Source organism: Ixodes scapularis, unplaced genomic scaffold (genome assembly GCF_016920785.2).
Source record: "Ixodes scapularis isolate PalLabHiFi unplaced genomic scaffold, ASM1692078v2 PGA_scaffold8__174_contigs__length_109621045, whole genome shotgun sequence".
NCBI lineage: Eukaryota > Metazoa > Arthropoda > Arachnida > Ixodida > Ixodidae > Ixodes > Ixodes scapularis.
Window position 1 is genome coordinate 628,346 of NW_024609883.1, and position 21,393 is coordinate 649,738.

Here is a 21,393-nt window from a genome sequence, read left to right on the forward strand (position 1 = left end):
TGATATTCGGCGGGTTACACACACTGCAGGCATAGTCCATAATAGATAACACAATTTTTTATACAACTTCCGGGTTGCTTGACGAAGGTTACGCGTATTTCTGTGAAGAAAACCCAAATATTTTGAAGCCTTTGCCACAGTTTAATCGACATGTCGACTCGAATGTGACGAAAATGTAAAAAAAAAATAATGCCTGAATACTTTAGCCCTGAAACAACTTTTAGATTAATATTGTTTATTTCATAAAAGAATTCGCTCACTCTTTTTCTTCCGGAAATGTTCTGGATACTGTTTTATCCAAATTCAGATTCATCCGCTATTTTTCACACCACATTTGTATTCCATTTAGGGCTTTTTCAAAGACTATAAATTCTAAATTGACTCTTCTAGACAATATGCAATCTTCTGCAGACATTCGCATGCGTGATCTAATGGACTCTGAGATATTATGGACATAAAGTAAGAAGAGTAAAGGTTCCAAAACCGACCCTTGAGGAACCCCGGATATTACATCAGTAATATTCGATTTCGTGCCATATATTACCACGTAGTGACATCTTTCGCGTAGGTATTTGAAAACCCAGAAGATAACACAACGCTTCATATTATAACAACACATTTTTTCAACCAATAACGCCTGAGGTATTACATCAAAAATGTTTTCTTGAAATTCAAGAAAATACGGTCGAATGGTTTAACCGCTATCCAGCACTTGGGCTATATCGTGACGATATTCCGCCAATAGTGTGACGCAGGACAACCCCTATCGAAAAACATGCTGTTTCTGGTAAAACAGAGGATGAATATGGGCATGTGTTTGGAAATAGGTGTGTACAGGACGTGTTCAAGAACCAAACAGAAGTTTATGAAATGGGACGGTAATTGTTGCTGCGAAGCCCCGATTTATAAACTGGGACAACAGACGGTATCTTCCAATCTTGAGAGAGCGAGCACTAATTCAGTGACTTAGTAAAAAGTATTTTAAATATTGGAACATTGATCGTGCAGCGGATTTCAGTAAAGCAGTCGGTATGCAGTCAGGGCCAGCAGCCTTTGAAACATTTACCCCTCCAATAAAGCTTCTATCCCGGGAGCATTAAATGAAGTATCTTAGATACCCGATACATCCACCGGAGCGAGGCCGTCTGCGGTGTTGTTATTTATAACATATAGGGAAAGCACAGGACTAAAGTAAGTGTTAAAACATTCAGCTTTGTCACCAGCATCAGTAACTATATCGTCCCATTTCAAGAGAGCAGAAATAAATGCGTTACCTTTCTTATTCATTTTTATGTATTTCCAGGTTCCTTATATATTTTTTTCACTTTAGTTTGAAATGACTCGAAGAAAACTGATCTTGCTTGTTAAAGATTTGTTTTTCTATTATTGGTTATCGTTTTTCGTTTGGTGATATCTTCAAGCGACGGATGGTTCTTCAAGGCCCGATGAATTATGTGAGGAGGGTTGTCGGCTGGTCTGGGGGTGACATATGTTAATGCAGGCGATGTTGTTTCGGACCAGAGGGTCGTAGTCGTTGAAAGAACGCTCTTTTCCGGTTGTGCTGGGGGTGCAGTTGGCGCAGGTTGTGGCAAGCCGACCTCGTGCGGGAGTGCTGGGTGTGGGATTGATGAGAGCTGTTGGTTTTGGTGCTGCTCACGCTTTTCGGACTGGTGCATAACTCCCGCTGGTTTCCGCCATTGAGCCTCAGCCGCGGCCTTCGTAAGCGCCGTTGAAGTTCGGCTCTACGCAGCTCGGAAGTGCGGAATTATTTGTCGAGCAGCGAGCAGATTTTCATTTTATGGGCCTCGAGTCGCTTCATCGCGACTCGAGGCCCATAAAATGCCGGTGCAGGCCGACGCAGCCCCCCTCCCCCCTCCCCGTGAGCGTCTGGGTTCGAGATTATTGTTCGCTTTTCCTCCTTGCGGTCGAGGCTAAAAAGAGCACTTCCGAACACTGGTCTAGAACCGCCATTGCTGTGGTCGTTGTGACGTCAGCGCCACGTGCGTGACGTCACACAGCTTCCACACTTTTACCTCCGGCTCCAGGCATTGGAACTCCCACAGAGGGAGCTACCTCCACTCTCTCCTTCAGGCCCGCCACTTGTCCTTCGAAGTGCCATCTAGCCTCCAGAGGGTGCTTCGAACGACGGGTGGCGGGCGGCGGGTGGCGAGTCAAGTTGCTTTCGAGCTTCGTCCTCTCTTTTGTACGCTTCCGTCATAGAGCGGAGCTCGCCCCTCACAATGCCCGGTATTGAGCCTGTTCATGGTGGCTTGGGCTAAGTGGTCGGTGTGAGGGCGTCCGGTTTTCGTCCATGACGAGCGGAGGGCGAGCGACCACGTGCTCCGTGCCTCCTACGAGTGCTATTTCTGGAGACGTTTTAATTCTTCCTGCTAGACCTGCGACTGAGCTGACGTGATGGGTGCTGGGAGCGGTTGCGGCTCCTAACCCTACTAAACACCGCTTCACCTTCAGTCCGAGCGCGGTGGACGCCACGAGCCATCCCAGCCTATCCAGCGCCGGGAGAAAATCGCGTGACCTGCCGGTAGGACAGAGCGACACAGGGAGCTTAAGGTGACATTACACTCTCTCAACGATGGATTGTCTGGGATGGCTCCTAGCTTCCGCTGCGCTCGGACTGAAGATGAAACGGAGTATAGTGGATGGAGTGAAGCTGTTCTGGTCGTCATTCATATCATAGTCCCCGAAATGAATAAAAGTGGCAAGAAGGGGTGGGAATACTTCTATAGAAACTTTGTGAGTTGTCGCTCGTATCTCTCTAGGGACCTGCGTTGCGATCTGGGCGCTATTCGTCTTTATTGTGCGCTTTCACTACTTTCAACATGCATAAAAAACTCGCCAGCATCGCCACATAAGCTAAGGAGGCTCTGTCCCCAGATAAATTCCACCGAAGACCGGCACGACGAATGCGGCGTTAGGCAAGTCTATCAATATATCAACTGCTGCATAGGTGTCGTCTACGAGATTCCGATGTCTTGTGGGACGTTATATGTGGGCCAGTCAGGACGTGCATCAACATTAGGCTAAAAAAAGAAATTTCCTCTCTCTTAAATTTGCACCATCCGGACATCTAGCAGAACACGTGAGGGACTCTGGGTGCCACCCGTTGCTTCCTCGAACAATGATTCTGCGACAAAGTCTGGACAAAAGAACACGAGGAATAGATGGAGCCCAGGTCACAGAAACCAGAGGGGATGCGTGTATTAGCGCTCCGTCGGTAAACTTGTGAACGATGAAACTTCAGTACCTGCGCTATTCTTCATAAGCTTCTTTATTTCTCCAAAAATCTTCTTTTTCGAATTTTTTTACTTTTTTTAGAATGTTTCTAATATTGTTTTCTTGCTTTCCTTCTCTTGCATACTCTTTCTTCTCTTTCTATAATGTTAGTCTATTTTTATCTTTCTCTTCCTCTATCCTCTCAAAAAACGTCAGTTGTAAGTAGCGCTCTGTAGTATCTACTCTTTCCGTTTTCATCCTTTGCGCTAATTTTGTGTAAGTTCTGACCAGTCTCAGGTCATTTTTGCCAAACCGCCGGGCGTGAGCAATGGTTTGGGTCTGCTGCGCCTGGAGGAGCGTTTTGGGCCGTTCACCTGGGCAGATTCTGCGCGCCACTCCTCGGCTGCCACTAGTGTTCAAACATTTGGGGCGAAGATTTCTACTATGCTGTCCGGTGCTGTGGGCAGTGCACGGACAGAAGTTTGCTGGCTTGAGTTGCGTTTCGTACTGTAATTAATATGGCTTTTTGCGCCTTCAACCTACGAAAGAAAGGAAAGTGTGCTGAGTAGAAAGCCCGTTGAACTGAGAGAGCTGGTATGCTAGTGAAATCGCAGCAGCTTCGAGATCGAAAGACGATTACACACTTGGGGCGGTCATCATGGTTGTTGAATATCTGGATGTTAGTTTTCGATGTTAGTTTTCGATGCAAACAGTGTCCTTGTGCCAGGACGTCGGCCCAGTTGTGCAGTGCGTTTGTGATTGCAGGGCGCTTTCTCTCCATGCGTGTCGTCCCCGTTCATGATCGGGTAACCGCCGTGCGCCGACACAGCTGTAGGTTCTGTATGGTCGTGGTTTGCGGTTGTGACGCACTGATCGTTGGCAGCGTTGTCCATTTCTATGGGGACTTAGTCGTCGGAAAATTCCAGGTAGCTCGTAGGGTTCTGCATTCACTGGGGTGTCTTTCCCGCCAACGGGTGGGGTCCTTTCTTGCGTGTGGTTTGTACGATTGTTTTCACCGAGCTAAAGCTCTCATCACCAGATGGTGACGCTCAGCGGAGCAGGCGGCTTGCGGCGAGGGTGAACTGATAGGCTTGGGTAAGTGGTGATTTGTCGGGGAGGTCGGTGCAAGCCGGAGGTGTACATGGACCTGCCGAGCACGCTTGCGCTGGGCCTGCTGTAGGCATAGCTCCGCACGTAGCTACGATTGGCGAACGAGCAAAAAAAATTGTGACAAAAGCTCACTCAGTATCGGAGGTTTCGCGATACTTGCCTTTGTTATAGGGCGATCGGTGAGAAAAAATCCACGTCACCTCCCAAAACTGTGATTCCGGGCCATCGAAAAGTGGAGCACGGTACGGCACGGACGCACTGCTCAGCAGCGGGCGTTATCTCCGTGATATTTTGCTTTAGATGATTTTTATTTATTCATTTGATTTATTCATCAACACTCTAGGTCATTGAGGCAAGCGTTCGTTACAAAACACAGCACAACAGTGGTATAACACACCCAACAATCCGCCTTTACTAGGCTCTGAAGTCATAGGTATTATGCTATTATGCCCACCTCTATTATTATGTCCCACCTCAACTATTATGTCCAGCTATTATGTCCGACCTCGACGGCAATGACTTCCTTTTTTTTCAAATCAACACGGCTTTAGACAAAATCACTCATGCAATACTCAACTATAACATCTTCATCGACTTTGCAAAATCATTTGATTCAGTTCCCCATTGTCGCCTACTTTTAAAATTGTCCCATCTTCAAATAGACCCATCTATCGTGGAATGGATTGCAGCGTTTTTGCGTGGTAGAACCCAATCAGTAAAGTTAAACGATACCCTTTCCTAAAAACTTCCCGTGACATCAGGCGCTCCTCAGGGTAGCGTAATTGGTCCCCTCTTGTTTTTAATTTATATCGATGATCTTCCATCTACCTTATCATGAACAATCAGGTTGTTTGCAGACGATTGTGTTTTATATCGAAAAATAAGTAGTCCAAATGACAGCTGTGCTCTGCAAATTGACCTTGATAAAATTAGTAATTGGTGCTTAAAATGGCAGATTAACATTAACATAAAAAAATGCCGGCTAATGAGAGTTACCAATAAAACTAATGTGATATTGACCCAGTAAAGCCTTCTTTCTCTCGAACTAGAAGTTGCCACGTCGTATAAATATCTGGGTGTTCATTTCACATCCAGCTTAACTTGAACGAGCACATTAATCACATCTTATTAAGCGCATCTAGAAAACTCGGTTTTCTGAGGAGTACGCTGTACCAGGCACCCCAAGAGACACGCCTGCTTGCCAATAAAACTATAATTTTACCGAAACTAGAATATGCAAATATAATCTGGAGCCCGCACCAAAATTATCTTGTTAAAAATCTTGAGGCCTTGCAAAGTAAAGCCGCCCGTTTTATTTCTGGAAATTACTCTTATCAAACCAGTGCCACGAGTTTAAAACAAAATCTGGGTCTGTCATGTTCGGAGATAAGAAGGAAAATTTTACGCCTGTGATTTTTTCATCAAATTTATTACAGTGACTCTACTGTCAGACAAACTTTCTGTAGGTCTCCAACCCATATATCGGTCCGATGTGATAACACCCAGAAAGTGTAACCTTTTGCATCACGCACTAGTCTATTCCTCTCATCTCCGCTAGTTTTGTGTATTTCAAATTGGAACGCACTCCCAGACTCTGTGGCAGCTGAACGTGACGAGTTGTTGTTTAAAAACAAATTTAGCGAATTATTGTTGAATTAGGTTTCCAAAATGATAATCTGTTTTCGGTTTGAATGTTCTTGGCATTCTGCACATTACTTGAGCCGATCAAGGGTCACTCTGATGTTGTTCTTTCTTTTTTTATTGCTTCTGAACACCAAGTTTTGTATGTATTATGCTTTTGCATTTTTTTCTTCCCCAGAATCCTCGGGTTTGATAGTTTTTGAACCCAAAGTTTTATATGTATTGTGCTCTGTATGATTTTTAGCCAAATCCTCGCTTATGCAATACGTCCGAAAGGATGTCTTTGAGCAACAATAAATGAAATGAAATGAGATGAAATAGGTATTTCCCTTCCGTCCTCCCCTTCGAGTCTGCCGCGCGCACTCCTCCAGCCAATTTCTTGGTTTCCCGCACTCGCTTGCCATCATGGAACACTTCATGTTCGGCGCTCTTCTAAGGATGCCGTTCAAAGACCAGTTTCTGTAGAAAAGGGCTTTGTGGCGGCGCCATACTTGTCTGTTGTCTCTATCTTTCTGTTTGGCGCATCTAAATCTTTTCCTAGTGACGCGAGTATTTTAGCTTAATAAAATATAATTAAGCTCAAATTTGTAAACGATCAGTACGTACATATTACTCGCCAGACTGAATCATTACAGGGGCCACACACGTACAATACAAGTGCTCTAAAAGGCCACAAGAAGTGTACTTTTAGTACTGAATATCGTAATACATGCGCTACTTATTTGTTAAGAAAAATATATCAAGAGTATTCTTTAAGCTTATTGTTTTTATCAAGTGCGCGGCCCCACAAAAGCGGCAGTTGACTCACGTGTACAGCCTCTGGAGCCGCTCCCTGACGGGCCTGGGCATGGCGCTGTCCAGGTCCTCGAACTTTGTGACCCTGAGGCCGAAGCAGCCCTTGAGGTAGTCGGTGTATCCCCGAATGCCGTGGTCCCTGCCTCGCTGAATGTTCAGCGAGATAAGGTCCAGCCCGAACGACTCATTCGTGAGCCGGTACAGGTGGTTGGTCACGTCGTTGGTGATGAAGTTGTCGAAGGTCTGCGAGGTCTGCTTGGCCAGACCGCGCACGATACGCTCCATCATACCGTCACGGAACTCGAACGGCTTGAAAAAGTTGTCTTGCAGCTTGACGCGGGAGATGCGCCCCCGGGAGTCGATCTGCATGAAGTCCCCGTTGAGGATGGTGTGGCCGAAGCGATAGGCCGCTCCCGCGAACTCGTTCAGGATAGACGGGTCGATCTGTTTGTTGTACGTCGTGTAGCCGTACGGCAGGACCTCCAAACCGAACTCCCGATGGAAGGACTTGCCTACAACCAGGGGCAGGAACTCGTCGTACGTGATCATCTGCATCTGGCCGATTACGATGCGCCTGCGCAAGGGACGTCAAGAGGTCAAGCACGGTTTCACTAACGTCGTTACAATGTACCTAGATCCGTTATTTAAACAACATGCAGAATAGCAGGACTCCATTTCATGACGATCTTGTTGTCGCCGCGTTTGTGTACCCTGCGGCAGGAATTACCAATCTTTGCTGTTCGTAAGTTACACTACATGAGCTTTAGAAGCTCAGGTGGCAGGATTTTGCCTTATAACGAATTGCTTTAAGATTTCCGAAGGAGGGTCATTATTTGTCACTGATTATAAATAAAAATTCAGGTAATTCGAAAGAGTACTTTACGCAAACAAATGGCTGATGAAGGGCATCTGCTTTTAAAGCAGGTGCCTCTAAACCCCGTCCCGCGGACCAGATCCGACTCGGCGTTGGTCTTCTGACCGGCCCGCACATATCTTTTTCAATACTATTACCAATACAGCACCGAGAAATAAAAAAAACAACTAAAAAAGACTCTACATTCTTCCACCTCAGGTCTGAGCGAAGCCAAAACTACAGAGCGAGCCCCAATGCGCTGTGGGTTCTTGTACCACTGTTCTTTTGGCTCTGCTCGCACCTGAGGTGAAACAATGGGTGGTTATATATTTTTCCACTTTTAATTCATTTTTATATGTTTTTAATGCACTTTCTGTTAGAAGATATTTCGAGTGGCACATGAGAGTGAGGATGACCGACATGTGGCATTCTTCTGTTTCCTTTCCTGGCCTTCCCTACTGAAAAAACCTGTACAAATGTATACCGGCCTATACCGGTTCACACCGGAGTCCTGTATTCTCATATCGGTAACCGGTAGCTCTGTACCGGAGACCTGTAACCACGTACTGGCGAAGCCGATACGCCGTACCGGCTGCCCATACCATGTACAGGCGGCCGGTAAACACGTACGGGAACGGCCGGTAGGCCACACCGGTAACCGGTAACCACGTACCGGCGAAGCCGATACGCCGTATCGGTTGCCCATATCATGTACAGGCGGCGAGTGAACACGTACAGGCGAAGCCGGTACGCCACACTGGTGGGCCGTAATAACGTACCGGTGGCCAGTAATCGATGCGCGGCTAACAGCAACCACGTATCGGAGCGACCGGTAACGGCGGTCGGTAACCTTGTACAGGCTCTACCGGTATACACAATAGACCGATCTCACTAAGCGTTGGGCGCATGCGTAAAGCCGCCATAACTTTAGTTCACAGGAGGCAGACGGCCGTGCACGCAAGGGCTCGTGCCTTCTCGTGCTCTGCACGCGAAGAGCTCCAGCGAGGTTGTCGCACGTGCCCAAAGACTAAAGTTCCCTCGCTGGATTGCGGCAGCGGTGGCGTAGTCAAACTGGCCGGTGAGATCGGTCTATTTAACGCGACCAGAAATTATCAGACCTCGACGGGAACGCGCTCACCGCGAAACTAAACTGTGATATTTTTTTCAATAAAGAATTTTAATCAGAAAATTACATATTAGGTCATTTCAGTTTAACAGTTTCAGCTATCAAACTCAACCATTTTATGACATGCATATTTAAAGTCATAAAATGAGAAAACCAAATCCATGGGAAGCGAGGCCGAGATAAACGAGAGTTTTCTTCATAGCTTTGAGCCCTGTACCGCGGTAGTTTCGGTTTCGGTTCATTGACGTCGGATTGGATTGGATTTTGTAGCTGCAAGCCAGAGTGCAGAAAAACAACCAACGACGGACAAACAATGTTTTTCTTAACAATAAATAAACTTAACATGGTAAGTTTCTATGCTTTTAAATGTTCTAAAACTATTTTGAGTAATAATAGCATTAATATAAACTAAGGCTGAATATTTAGTTAATCCAATCCAATACTTACATACCAGCGCCGCAGGCCAGCCGGCCAGTGCCAGCCAGTGCTGGGAACCAAAGCCGGATTGACGTTAGGGCTATCTCGATCGGTGTGTATCGGTGTCGATATGTACTAAGCGTACGTGATTTATATTGATGGCGCGAAGGCAATAGTCAGTGTGGTGAACCGTATCAAGAAGTTCAAACCGGCGAGCGTTGGCGACTTCGACCCCGACGTGCCGAAAAGCGTCTACTGGGAGGCTGTTGGAGCGTGCGCCGGGGAATGGTAAGTTGTTGTCTACGCATCAGGGGCTCGAAGCACAACGTATACTGCGAACCGTTAATAGGGAGTTTTCGTAGATCGTTTTGGCTGTCCCGCAACGCCCTCCGGAACTCGCTATATACCCGGAACTCTACAGTCAAGACTATCGGCGGGCAAGCGCATCTTCGTTGCGGAGGGGGAAACGCGGTCTACGAACACTCCCTAATGTTCGCCAGCCCCCGATTTTTTGAAAATTCCACGCGTCCAAAAATTAGCGAAATTTAAAGGGACCATGAAATGATTTTAAAATCTAATTTCATCCACCGCACGTCGTAAAAGGTGTGAAAAGAAACACAAAAACACAAAACTAGGGAGCCAAAAAAAATTATTTGCTATAGAACTTTTAAAAGAAAACTGGACTCTTTTGCGACTTCTTTCCTTCGAAAGCTCTGCCTTTTCACTACGATGCATCCGCAGAAATGGAGCACGTCAGCCGAATCCACGTCGCCTATTGGGTAAGAGCCTACCTCACCAGCACCGCGATCGTAAACAATAAATAGCCGGCGAATGTTTCCTAAAAGTTTTGTTAAATAATATTCAGACCCACATTTTGTAGCATAATTAGAGATGTGTGGCGAAAATTGCCAAATTTGATAATGCTGAGAGCCAAGCGCCATCTATCGTGTGGTAAACAAAGCAACTACTGCGCGTGCGCAGTAGGGCAGGCCTGGCAGGGCCGACTCCAGAACGGTTATTTCCTTTGGTTTCCTGCCTCTCAAAACTCTGACTGACTGAACGTTTATTTTTCTGCGTGTTCATCTCGCGCGTGCCGACTTCAAGCAGCAAGAAAAAAATGTACTTAAAACAGACCACGACGAGCAAGAACGCTGGATCCACAAACACCCGAGAAGAGCGACAACAGCCGCGAATCGCGCTCCGACGAAGCTCTCAGAATATAGGCCTAGCAGGCACTCCGACTCGGCGCAGCGTTGCTTCGTCGCAAGACCGTCTGCCTGCCTGCGACCGGCTGGCGTGCTGAATGGAATATGCCCGCGCTACCCTTGTGGGGTACCCTTGTGGACCCTTCCCGTATAATAGTTTGATCGCTGACCTCAATTTTACGTTAAGAGGTGAGGTCAATCTCTTCCCCTTGTTTTCCGAGGCAGTGTTGACGAACACTCGTCGAAAAGGGACCCTCGTCGATTCTCTCTTCTTGTTTTGTGTGATATAGAGCTGAAATAAACGCTGTATGGATTACCTTCGTAACACGGTATGTACACTTTGTTATTGGTATGCCATTTTTATCCTGACAGACTGCACGTCACTGTCGAGCTGTAACAGTTCGTGAGAGGTATACGTGCAATACCGGTCCAACCTCTCTTTGCCGAGTGTCGCGTCAGTATCGAGTTGCAATCGTAAAAGATCGGTCCCGAAGCGCTTACCAACAGCGCGAATACAGCACTTCCATCAAACTCGCGCGTCCGCTCCGAGTGTTAACAGGTATTTACGTGGCTCTTGCTGACAGTCGTAGTTCAAACGTATCTTTTTTAACGTCGGCTCGCTCCGGCATCTCCGAGACCGCGAAAAACCCCGCGGCAATTTGTTTCCATCTACGTCGCTTTGCAAACGACTGACACTGGCCGCCTTTTGCCAACAATGACAGTTGGGTTGACTTCTGGAGTCTTCACCGGAAGACTCGCTGCACTTCCCAACAGGCATTCCGGTGTATGGGACTAGTCCCATGCTGTCGCTGTAGCGCAACATATCTCGTTGAATTTCGCTCAGCTGCGATGCGGCGATGAGAGGCGCCGATTCAGGAAATACATCGGTGACATCGGCGCAGTAAAACCTACCGGCGCCCCCCAACTCGTCGCCGCTAATGCTCCCATCTCCTACTGCCGAGAGAAGTTCCGGTTCCGGAAATAGCGTACGTCACGGCTTGTTTTGCGGTCAAGAAAAAGTCGATATTTCATTAATTTTTTGTGTAGAAGTTAATAAACCGAGACGAAAACGGATGCCTGTTCGGCATTCAGTGAACATTGACGGTTTAATGTAAAAGTTATCTGGAAAAAGTAAAAAGGTCATTTCATGGTCCCTTTAAGGACACGTGGAAAGCGGAAATTTCGTGGGCCCCCGTTCCGGCGTTAAAATTCGCGAAATATGGTGGGCACGAATATGTCCTTGCGCCCGATTCGGTCCTTGCGCCCGATTTGTGAAGAACTGAGCGGCAAGAGCAAAGGGTTTTACGTTGTTTAACTACAGGGCGCTCCAGACGGTAGCCACGACACTCAAAATAAATCGCAACAAATCGGCTTTGTAAGCTTGACAAATTTACCACATAAGTTCGACTAGGTGGTGCATTTAATGTGTAAAAATATCGAAAAAAAATAATTTTTGAAGCAAGGGTTATAGCGCAGGCTGGCTGGTGAATGGTCATATTTATAAACCCCGATACAAGAAGGGAAAGTGAGACGAACACGACGACTTTGAGATGCAATTCAGTGTGCATGTTTTGTTTTACAGAGACACGAGCTGAGCTGGTTGCTGCTTTGAAAAAGAAGCACGTGGCCATCCCTATGGTATTGAACTCAAGGTTCGAGGTTTATGTGTGCCTTTAGGCTGTTTTTCTTACCTCATCTTCGACTCTGTTCAGAAAGAGGGGGTTCGTCTTTTGTTTCCCTTTTTCAAATCAGCAGCATACTTCACTCCCGTTACCAGTGGGCAGTAATTGTGGGTAAGATTGAACGGTTAGGCTAAAGTATATCTTGCATTTTGTTTGCTTTATGAGTAATTGTGTCCATTCATTATGGCTGGTCAGGACTATTTGTACAGACACTTTTTAAATTGCTTGCTATTCTGGTACACAGATCCGGTGGGTAGAACGCTCTATGAAAGTGGACCACAAGCCGCACTTTAACACACAAAGTGCCGCAGCTTGGCCACTCCTGGTCTCGACTGTGCTGTAGCTGCAGTTGTCCCTCTTCAATTTCAAGCGACACTCTCCTGCTCGTTTCTCGACCGCATTAAATCTGAATTCGACACTCTTCAGTCTTACGAGATGTGCTCACCTGCTCTAAGTCAAGTCAAATTCTCGCTGTACACGAAGTTACATCTCTTCTCCACTATCGCAAGACGTCCTCATTTGTTTGGCGTCCTGCTTGCGTTGCAACCGAAGTTTCCTCTCTTTAATCTTTTCATCCGCTTCGATGGTCCTCTTGTTGCTACTTGCCTCTCCAGCTTTCAACAAACATGTTTTATGTTGTTCCGAAGTACCCTAGGCACTTTGCTTTCACTGTGGCTCAGCACGCTTGCGTAATGTTCCTATGGTGAGACCTGCTTTCGCATACCGACAACGAAAGATGATACTCAAGTCTGGTTCACAGAGCTCTCCTCAGATGTGGCTATGTGCGACTGCGACCAGATGCGGCGCACATTGCTATGGCAACAACGGCGTTGAGTCACTGGCACGTGCATCAACGCAGATCTTGCCTGCAACCAGTAGCTCTTTCGCAAATGCTTACCCATGTATGCTCGTAGTGAAGCGGATACGATGCCCGGCTTAGACTCCAACAGTTGTGGGTTTGAGGCGCAGTGCCGGCGGCATGTTTTTCTTTTCTGAATTATAATGTGCCGGCACATGCTGTTTTCAAAAGCAGTTACAAATCCTCGGACCAACAGACGCCTAAAGCGCATATGCTTTGCTTATAGATGCTATCGTATTTAAAAGCACTGAATTGCAAGTACAAAGCAACTGAGAGTTTACGTTCCTCATAAAAAGTACACTGGGTGCAAAGTAGTATTATCATATTTTACTTTCTAACTAACTTAGAAGTACCTTTTAACACAATATTTTATCATACTATTTCGTTTACGTACACAGTGTTTTCTGACAACAGGTATCGTCCTTTACACTCTAGAGTATGTAAAGGACGATATACCAATTATTTCCTGTACTGACAGTGAATACCGGATATCTTGTCAGGGGCGTCTGGAAGCATTTCTTCAGGGAGGGGGCAATCACAGATATAGGGCTGAAACCTGCACCCAAAAAATAAAGGGGGGGGGGAGCAATTTAATGTGAACTATGTGTGTCCCAATTATGTGTTGGAGTTTATATTAAATAAATATTACAACACCTGGACCTTTTTCTTTTCCAGATTTTGATGTCGCCATCCCCTGCAGTGGGTGGCAAGTACAAGAAAAAAAAAAGACAGAGGACAGGACGTCCGCTGTGTCGCTTGGGGAGCATGCCCGACTGGTTGAAAAGCTGAGGTCGGCAAAGCAAAGGGTGCTGAACCTGGAGCAGGAGCCCCAGATAGAGAGGACGCTATCAAGAAGCAGCTGCTGGCACTACTAGGTAAGCGTGGAGGCACTTTCAGTTGCTTACCTTACACACTACACATTATGTGCTCACACTTTCTCTAAGGGATCAAAAGTAATTTTAATTTTTTTTTTTGGTCGCAAACAGAAGTAAGCATATACTACAGGGGTGCCTCAATGTATCAATGAGTTTAAGAGGTGTCTATAATTCTCTTTTCTTCTCTTAGGGTGCAAATGGAGCTTTGAGAGTTTGTTTCTTGTTGCTGATGGCGATGAGCCCGTTTTGCTTGGCAGCACTTTTGCTTTGATTGAAGAAATATTTTTCTTGTTCTGCAGTATGTCAAACAATTATGTCATACCAAGACACCATGGTCTGTGCGCATAGATGAGGTTTGAAGTGAAAGTTTGTTCAGTCAGTCAAAACATTTTAAATATGCGGTTTCTGATGAGCCCGGCCAGCACACATCCTTTCGTCATTGGGGAGAAGGGAGTTCTTTTTGTTGAGGAGGAGCGAGTGAGGAAGCTGGTCATAGGCATGACCACAGCACCAACAAGGCTGAACTTTAATCGGGCGGCAGATTGTGCCTAGCGACGCAACTGTGCAACTGGTTAAAAGGTGAGCAGACGATTTGCTACAGCATTGGATTTCGTCAGAAAGATTGAGCTTATATCTCGCAAACCGTTGGAAATGCTTGGCATGAATATACATTAGCTATTCACCGGTATTTTTTTTTGTAAACTAAACAACCTCTCTGCCGCCCACTGCCGGCGAACTTGAGCGCATTTCTTTTCTTCCTCTTTTTCTTCTTTGGTTTTGTTTCTCATCCCTTTGTTTTGTGTCCTGCTCGCGCTACTTTTCCAGTCCCGGTGTGTTACGGAAAAACAAATAAGCTCACTGCCGGTAGTCTTCTGTTGCATGAAGTACTATGGAGCCCTCAAGCCATCAACGAACCAGGAACGTTCTGAAGTCCGAATAATCAAGCTTGTCTGAATTTTTGGCGTCCGAAAAATCGGTTGACTCCTGAACTGTGTCTTGTTTCTAAAGAGTGTTTTATTATGTTGCAGTGGACAATGTCCCGTCTGGCGGTGTTGGGTCAGCTCCTCCAGCTTTCCCAGCAGTGGTTCCTGCAGCTGGCGCTCCTGCTTCAGTTCACGTAGTGCGAGCTGGTGTGGATCACGCTCGACCTGTACCGGCCGCTGATGCTGCTGTTCCAGCAGCGGATCTTGTAGCAGGCCCGCCGGAGGCATTTCCCGAGTGTGTGCCAGTGCTCGCAGACGCTGATGGCGAGGTAAGTTCAGAATTTCATGGAATATTCATTCCAGATATTGGGCAAGTGACTAAATTTTATTGTTTCCACAGCTCCTTGAATGAGGTTATTTATATGCTTCCTTAAATTGAACCATCGGGCTGCTTCAAAATGCTGATGAATGTAAAGAGCAGGGCCGGGCATTGATAAGATATTTCTTCCCAATTAATTGGCACTTTTCTGAAACGTTTTCTATCTAGTGTCCTTGTTTTATTTCGAGCTTTTTCATAAATCATGTACCAAGTAGCCCATTTAAAATTGTGTTATAATTGGTACCCTTCTTTCGCTTTCTCTCTTTACTCTGAACTCAATTAAACGGACACCTTCACCCCCCAATAAAAGTTTTCATTTTTTGCCAGCTGATTTTTAATGGTGTCGAAAGACTACCAAATTAATATTTTGCAACAGTCATATATTTTTATTAAAGCCAAAAAACGCAACTGTTCAGAACCGAAACTGAAACCCGCGCACGGAGGTCGGAGAAGTGGAGAGGAGAGAGTGAGTGGGCGGAAGTCACGTGGCTACACCCGACCGTGAGCTTTTTTGTTTTCCCCTCCGTGTTTTTTTTGTGTGCATAGCAGACGACATGCGTGGCTGGAACTGTTTGCTATGCGATTCTTTTGCAGTTATGTTTGTCCCACTCTCTGTTCTCTACTTGAAGATGAGGTGTTCTTTACATTGAGAAGTTAGAGACGAGTAGTGAGTGCCCGTGGTGAATTTCTGTGATTGGCTTTGAAAAGAATACCCCCAAGATGTTGCGTGAAGAGCTGCCTTGCATGTCCTGCGTCCGGAAAAAGTGGCATTGTGCGGCAGACGTCTGCACAAGTTTCCGAAAGATCAATGAGATCGGGACCAATGGCTGGCTGCATTTCCTCTAGAGCATTTCTATTTCTAGGTTCACCTTTGCCATGGTGTCTTGGTGGAAAAGGACAAACTGTTCTACGTGAGGGGAGCCCGGGCAGACTCCATGTTCGTTAAATAGGCCACGAAGTTGATCTTTGGCAGGGAGAACCTGCATGGGCGGAGTGTGACTGGGGTGCTATGCCGGCGCTTCAAGGGCGCTGTCGCCGAGAGGGCCCTGACTCCAGTCAAATTGGCAGCAGTAAGTGCCCACTTCTCACAGATGTCTCATACTTGGTGAGTCACTCAAACCTTATGGCTTCTGAAGTTGCAACCTGCTACGACAAAATTAATGTGATAAAATATTCCAAGGCTTTCAGAACTTTCAGTGTTATAGGCTGTTGAAAGGTCACGGTTCGACTAGTTCGAGCTTTAGGAACGTGAAGCTCTGAGCGCAAAACCGAAATGAAGAAGCCCTATCTCCCTCTTTGGTTTTAATATATGAAAAAAAGTAAAGTGACCTTGTCACGGTCATCTAGGTCCCTTGGTGCTTTCTGATGTATTTACACTGAGGAGGTCTTAGAGTAACATGCTCCGCATTGCAAATATCTGCTAATCCCTGCAAGTTTTGGGGGAGGTCCATGATATCAGTGGCCTGCTTGCAGGACCTTCTGCTGAGGTACTTATTTTTTCTTTTGAACGAAAAGCTGGCACTAGCAAAGTTGTGAAAGTGAGTCTGTTTGTTCACTAGAACTGCTACAACCGAACTATGTTTGGCTCTGTCCTTTGAGTACTGCCCACTTTTTCTGAACCGCCTTCTCATCGTGGGTGTTCCTCCTTTCTAGTGCTCAGTTTTCTTACCAGGGAACTATCTCCTATGAATAGACCATTGAAGGGTCGTAACACGGGTATTAAATTAGTTAAATGGTTCTTGATATCAAATCTGCGTTGTCAATTTATATACATGCCCAGAACAACAATTGCAGGTCAAAATCTTTCTTTCGCACTAAAACTGTGTTCAGTGTTCCTTTTACTTGTTCCCATGGTGACATTGTTGGGCATGAAATAAGTTAGAGGTTGTAGGCAATCAGAGGCCCATGTTCATAATTGAAAATACATATTTAGATTTATAGAACATACTTTTACTTAAGTTAACAGGCAGGCGAGCTGGTTAAGGATAGACGTCGTTACCCGGGAACGTGGGGAAAAAAAGGGACAGACAGACACGAAGCTCTGGAGCTTCGTGTCTTTCCGTTCCTTTTTGTCCCCTGCTCCAAGGTCTATAATTTTCATAAACACTGAAATGCAAGGAACACACTGTTGCAAGCAAACTTTAAGTGCATAGTTGTGGAAAGTCACACTAGGTCTTTTCGATTTGCTTGAACTGGCCGATCTAGTTCAAATAGTGTAAGAACTGACTCATTAGATTCAACCGGAAGTTGCTTGAACGCTGAACTGGCCTGTTCGATTTATTTCAGTGCTGCACGAGCTCAGCCTCAGTTCCACAGAATCTTGCGCTGGCCGAAGTCAGTTCAGCGTTCATGCAGTAGCAGATGGAAACGTTTCGGTCTTTCGGAAACCAATTACAGGGTCGTTTGTAACGCTGCAGCTTAAGTTCACGCAGCCGCAGCCCGACTTGCGCACTGCTTCTGCACTCCTCTGAACTCGGTCTGAACTGGTTCAAAACTTTCGGGCCGAATCATGCATGCCTGCTGTTTTAAGCAGACTGCGTAATCGTAAGAAGTTACTCTTGGGGTCTACATGGTATCACAAGATATCAACAAAGCATAAATTGTAGCGAAAATTGCTTACTTCTAATTGCAGGAAGTAAAGTATTAAATTTTTCAGGAAACTGTAGATATACATGACTTATTGTTGTATTCTTTTCCCCTGCAGATGCCTTCAACGAGTACCTATGGAGGCATCCTCGAGAGGCCTCTCCAGGGAAGAGGACAGCTCGGGTGAATCTACTGCAGTATGCAAATTTGTTAATATCCTACTGCAGGATATTAACTAGAAGTTTGACTTCTTAGCTTGCTTAGAGGTTAAGCTTCTTGTTGGTGTTCTGCAGATGCCAATTTGCGTTCACTAAATACACGTATAACCTGAAATGACCTGGCTCATGCTCATTCTTTGCATGACAAATGCATGCGAATTGTTAAACTTGCAAAGATCCATCCATCCGTTTGCAATGTTGGACACCATGTTGATTCCTATTACTGCGTCAGAACGGGTAAACCTTTAAAGATATAGGTTTCTCTATCTGAACAGATGAACATGCATAAATATTGGTTCCTATATCTAAATGGGTCAACCTGTAAGGTACGGGTTCCTATATCTAAACGGGTCGACCCGTACAGGCACGGTTTCCCTTACCTAAACGGGTCAACCCGTACAGGTACGGGCCCCGTATCTGAACGGGTTCCTGTATCTGAATGGGTCAACCTGTACAGGTACGGGTTCCCAGTATCATACGGGAGACCCGTATCCCATAACACCGTATGAGATATACGGGTGAACCAGTATGAATTTTTATACGGGTTTTTTCAGTAGGGTTCTTGTGTTGGTGTGTTTAGGAGGACGAAAAAAAGAGTAAGGCGTGAATAATAATAATTGGAGTTGTGTGGATATTTATGCACCGCCATTTTAAAGTTGCGAAGAGTCACTCGCTGTCAGGGTGTCGAACCGGAACCGAACCGAACCGAAAACCGGAACAGAACCGTTATTTTTAGCCGAACCGGAACTGAACCGAACCGAAATCTTCGCCGCCATCTTGGAACTGAACCGGAACTGAACCGGAAAAAAATATAACGGTAACCGGTTCAAAACGGTTCACGGCATTTTTTTTGTTAGTATTACAAATTTATTATTTGGGAATAAAAATTGGCACGTGTATTCCTCTACGTATTGATCAAATCGTCACATACAGAATTGCAATGTATAATAAATCCTGTTTTTTTGCGGCGCTTTCTTATTGGCACTATGATTAGCCATGTGCCACATCGTCACGTGACGTCATGATGTCAAGACATGCTGTCAAGTAATGTCACATCACGTGACCCCGTGATGTCACGTGACTCACCGCGTTAAGTCGATTCAAATTGAGAACGTCGCTAGATCTATTAACGTTGTTGATTCCGTGACGTCACATGACATCACAACTTCGCACTGAGAGTCACGTGACACCATGATGTACTCGATTGTCATGATCCCGAGTCAAATGCTCTGGTTCATGACAACCAGTATCGCCAAACATTCGGGTAACGGCTCGTGTTCAACTCAAAAATTATGATTGGCCCGAGTCCCACAAGAGCTAGAAACAGAAACAAACGAAAGCGACAAGCCTCAGACACATGCAGCATGTTCGCGATGGTACCTTTATACGGCTTTGAGTTGTTCGGTGCTCGCGAAGTTTGCACGAGTGTTTACAAGCCTGCAAATGGTACCATCGTGCGCAGGATACTCGTGTTTGAGCATAGCCTTCTTTATTCTCCACAGCCTGTCAAATCGCGAAATTCTCTGGTTTAAGGCTATCCGCTGTCGTTTGTTTCTGTTTGTCGCTTTAGTAGGGCTCGGGCCCCACTATAGCCGAACTAAGACTATACCTGAAGATTAGCCCATGCTCTCACCTTTGCCAACCGTGCGTATGACTATGATAAACATTGACGGTGCAAATATTAGGATCAGATCACGTGGCTGATAGTTCTAATTGCGAGTTGAGGAGGGGAAAGCTGTTTTATTTCTTTCTTTCGACTGTCTGCCATTTCGCGGAGGGGCAAACTAATGGATGCTTTTGCAAGTTATCAACGTCAGGGATTACAACTTTGCGGTATTTATTGAACTTAAGGTAAAAAAAAAAAATGCTGCACGACCCATTTTACATGTATGCGCACCATTAAGGCTCCCAAACGTGTTTTCGTTATTGCTGAACTGCCTCAGAAAGTTGTACCGAGAATAGAAGTGTTAAAGGGTGTAAATGTGACGTATTAGTCCGACGTTACATGGAACTATTAGTGTGTACGGGAAGGATACCTCAAAAGAAAGATCGTAGTGGCCTCACGGGAATAGCCGAACGTTCGCAGCCGCTCTAAGTCTCACATGAGTGTCGTTCTCAAGTTCTCCAAGTTTCGACGGCCCTGTATTCTGTTTAACCTTCACAGTTTGGTGCAAAGTAAAAGCAAGGAAGAATTACTGTTAACAAGTGACACAAATATAATTGTCGAGTGAACACCACTCAATACGGAGTAGGGAATCCCTGAGGAATAAAAAGTATCTTGAGGAGCAACTAAAAAAAGAAAGGGAGTGGGGAGGGGGTAGTTTTAAAGCATACTGTGTCGTAAAGATTCCTCTGCCCCGCATTTTCGGCGCAGACTAGAAAGCGTGGTTTGGAAACGATAGTGACAGATGGGTAGTTGGTACAACTTTTATTTGTAAAAACACTCTTGCCAGAAAGCACGTTTTCGCCGTGCCAGATACTCGCGCCGTGCCTAACGACGACGCACCTACAAGAAAAATGTGTGCCTCTCAAATACATAGCTTGCACTGAGCGCAAAACTTTTGCAGCGTGCATTTTGCCCCATCGAATTTGATTTTCTCAGCAAGAGCAACTCGCAATGACAACCAGTATCTAGTGAGATTACTTCGCGTGCAAACCATGTTAAATACTTCAGCTTTCTGGTGAAGTGCAAGTTCGCAACACTAGCAGTAGACGTCTAAGGTGTAAAGTTGTGTAGTATTTATTGCAGTCTCACGATGATATACGGCAGCCTAATGAGATGTTGGAGCACATGACTTATAAAGAACAGAGTCGTGAAGTAAGGTCCCAAAACAAGTGCACGTAAAACCTAAGATAACATTAGCCTTCCGAGGTAGTATCTCGCGACGTTTCGAGCTGAGGCAAGCTGATGCCCAAAAGTGATTTATATTAGGATTCTAAAAATCTTCGTTTGCCCTGCGCGGAATCTATGTTTAATTAGGAATATCATTTTATGCATTTCTATGCATTTCTTTTTGCAGTAAAGCGTTGTGTAAGGGATTATTTAGAAAAAATTGCTTGTCATCTCCTTATTTCTGCACATTTCGTGTATTTGCCTTCCGATATATCATGTGACCACAGTGTTTTTTGGCATACTCTGCAACCCAGTATTTTACACTGCAAAACAGCTAACAAAAGCACGTTACCGAAGACTCAACAGCTGGTGTATTTTCGAGTATCGTCCTTCCGTGTCGGTCTCAGGCGGTTATGTGAACTTCATAAAGTCCAATTTATCGATGATAATAAAAATATACTTAATTCCTGTCTGAAGATTTGGCAGCATAAATAGAAGATCGTCACCTCAAAGATATATAAGTAAATGCACCTTTAAATTATCTGAAAGATGTTCTGCAAATCTTTTCCGGCGCTTTTATCCTCAATAGACACGTTATAGGTGATTTGGAAAAGCTTTAAATAATGTTTTTTTTATTTTGAAGCTAATTTAAATAAC

General features: G+C 45.3%; 1 protein-coding gene across 1 annotated transcript in view; it reads right to left on the reverse strand.

Moving 5' to 3' along the window:
* Positions 1–21,393, reverse strand: part of LOC8038365 (peroxidase) — a 264,537-nt gene that overhangs the window by 30,731 nt on the left and 212,413 nt on the right. The window contains exon 9 of the mRNA XM_029989515.3: positions 6,794–7,354. Within this exon, the coding sequence (XP_029845375.1) occupies positions 6,794–7,354 (561 nt within the window). The remainder of the gene's footprint in view (positions 1–6,793; positions 7,355–21,393) is intronic.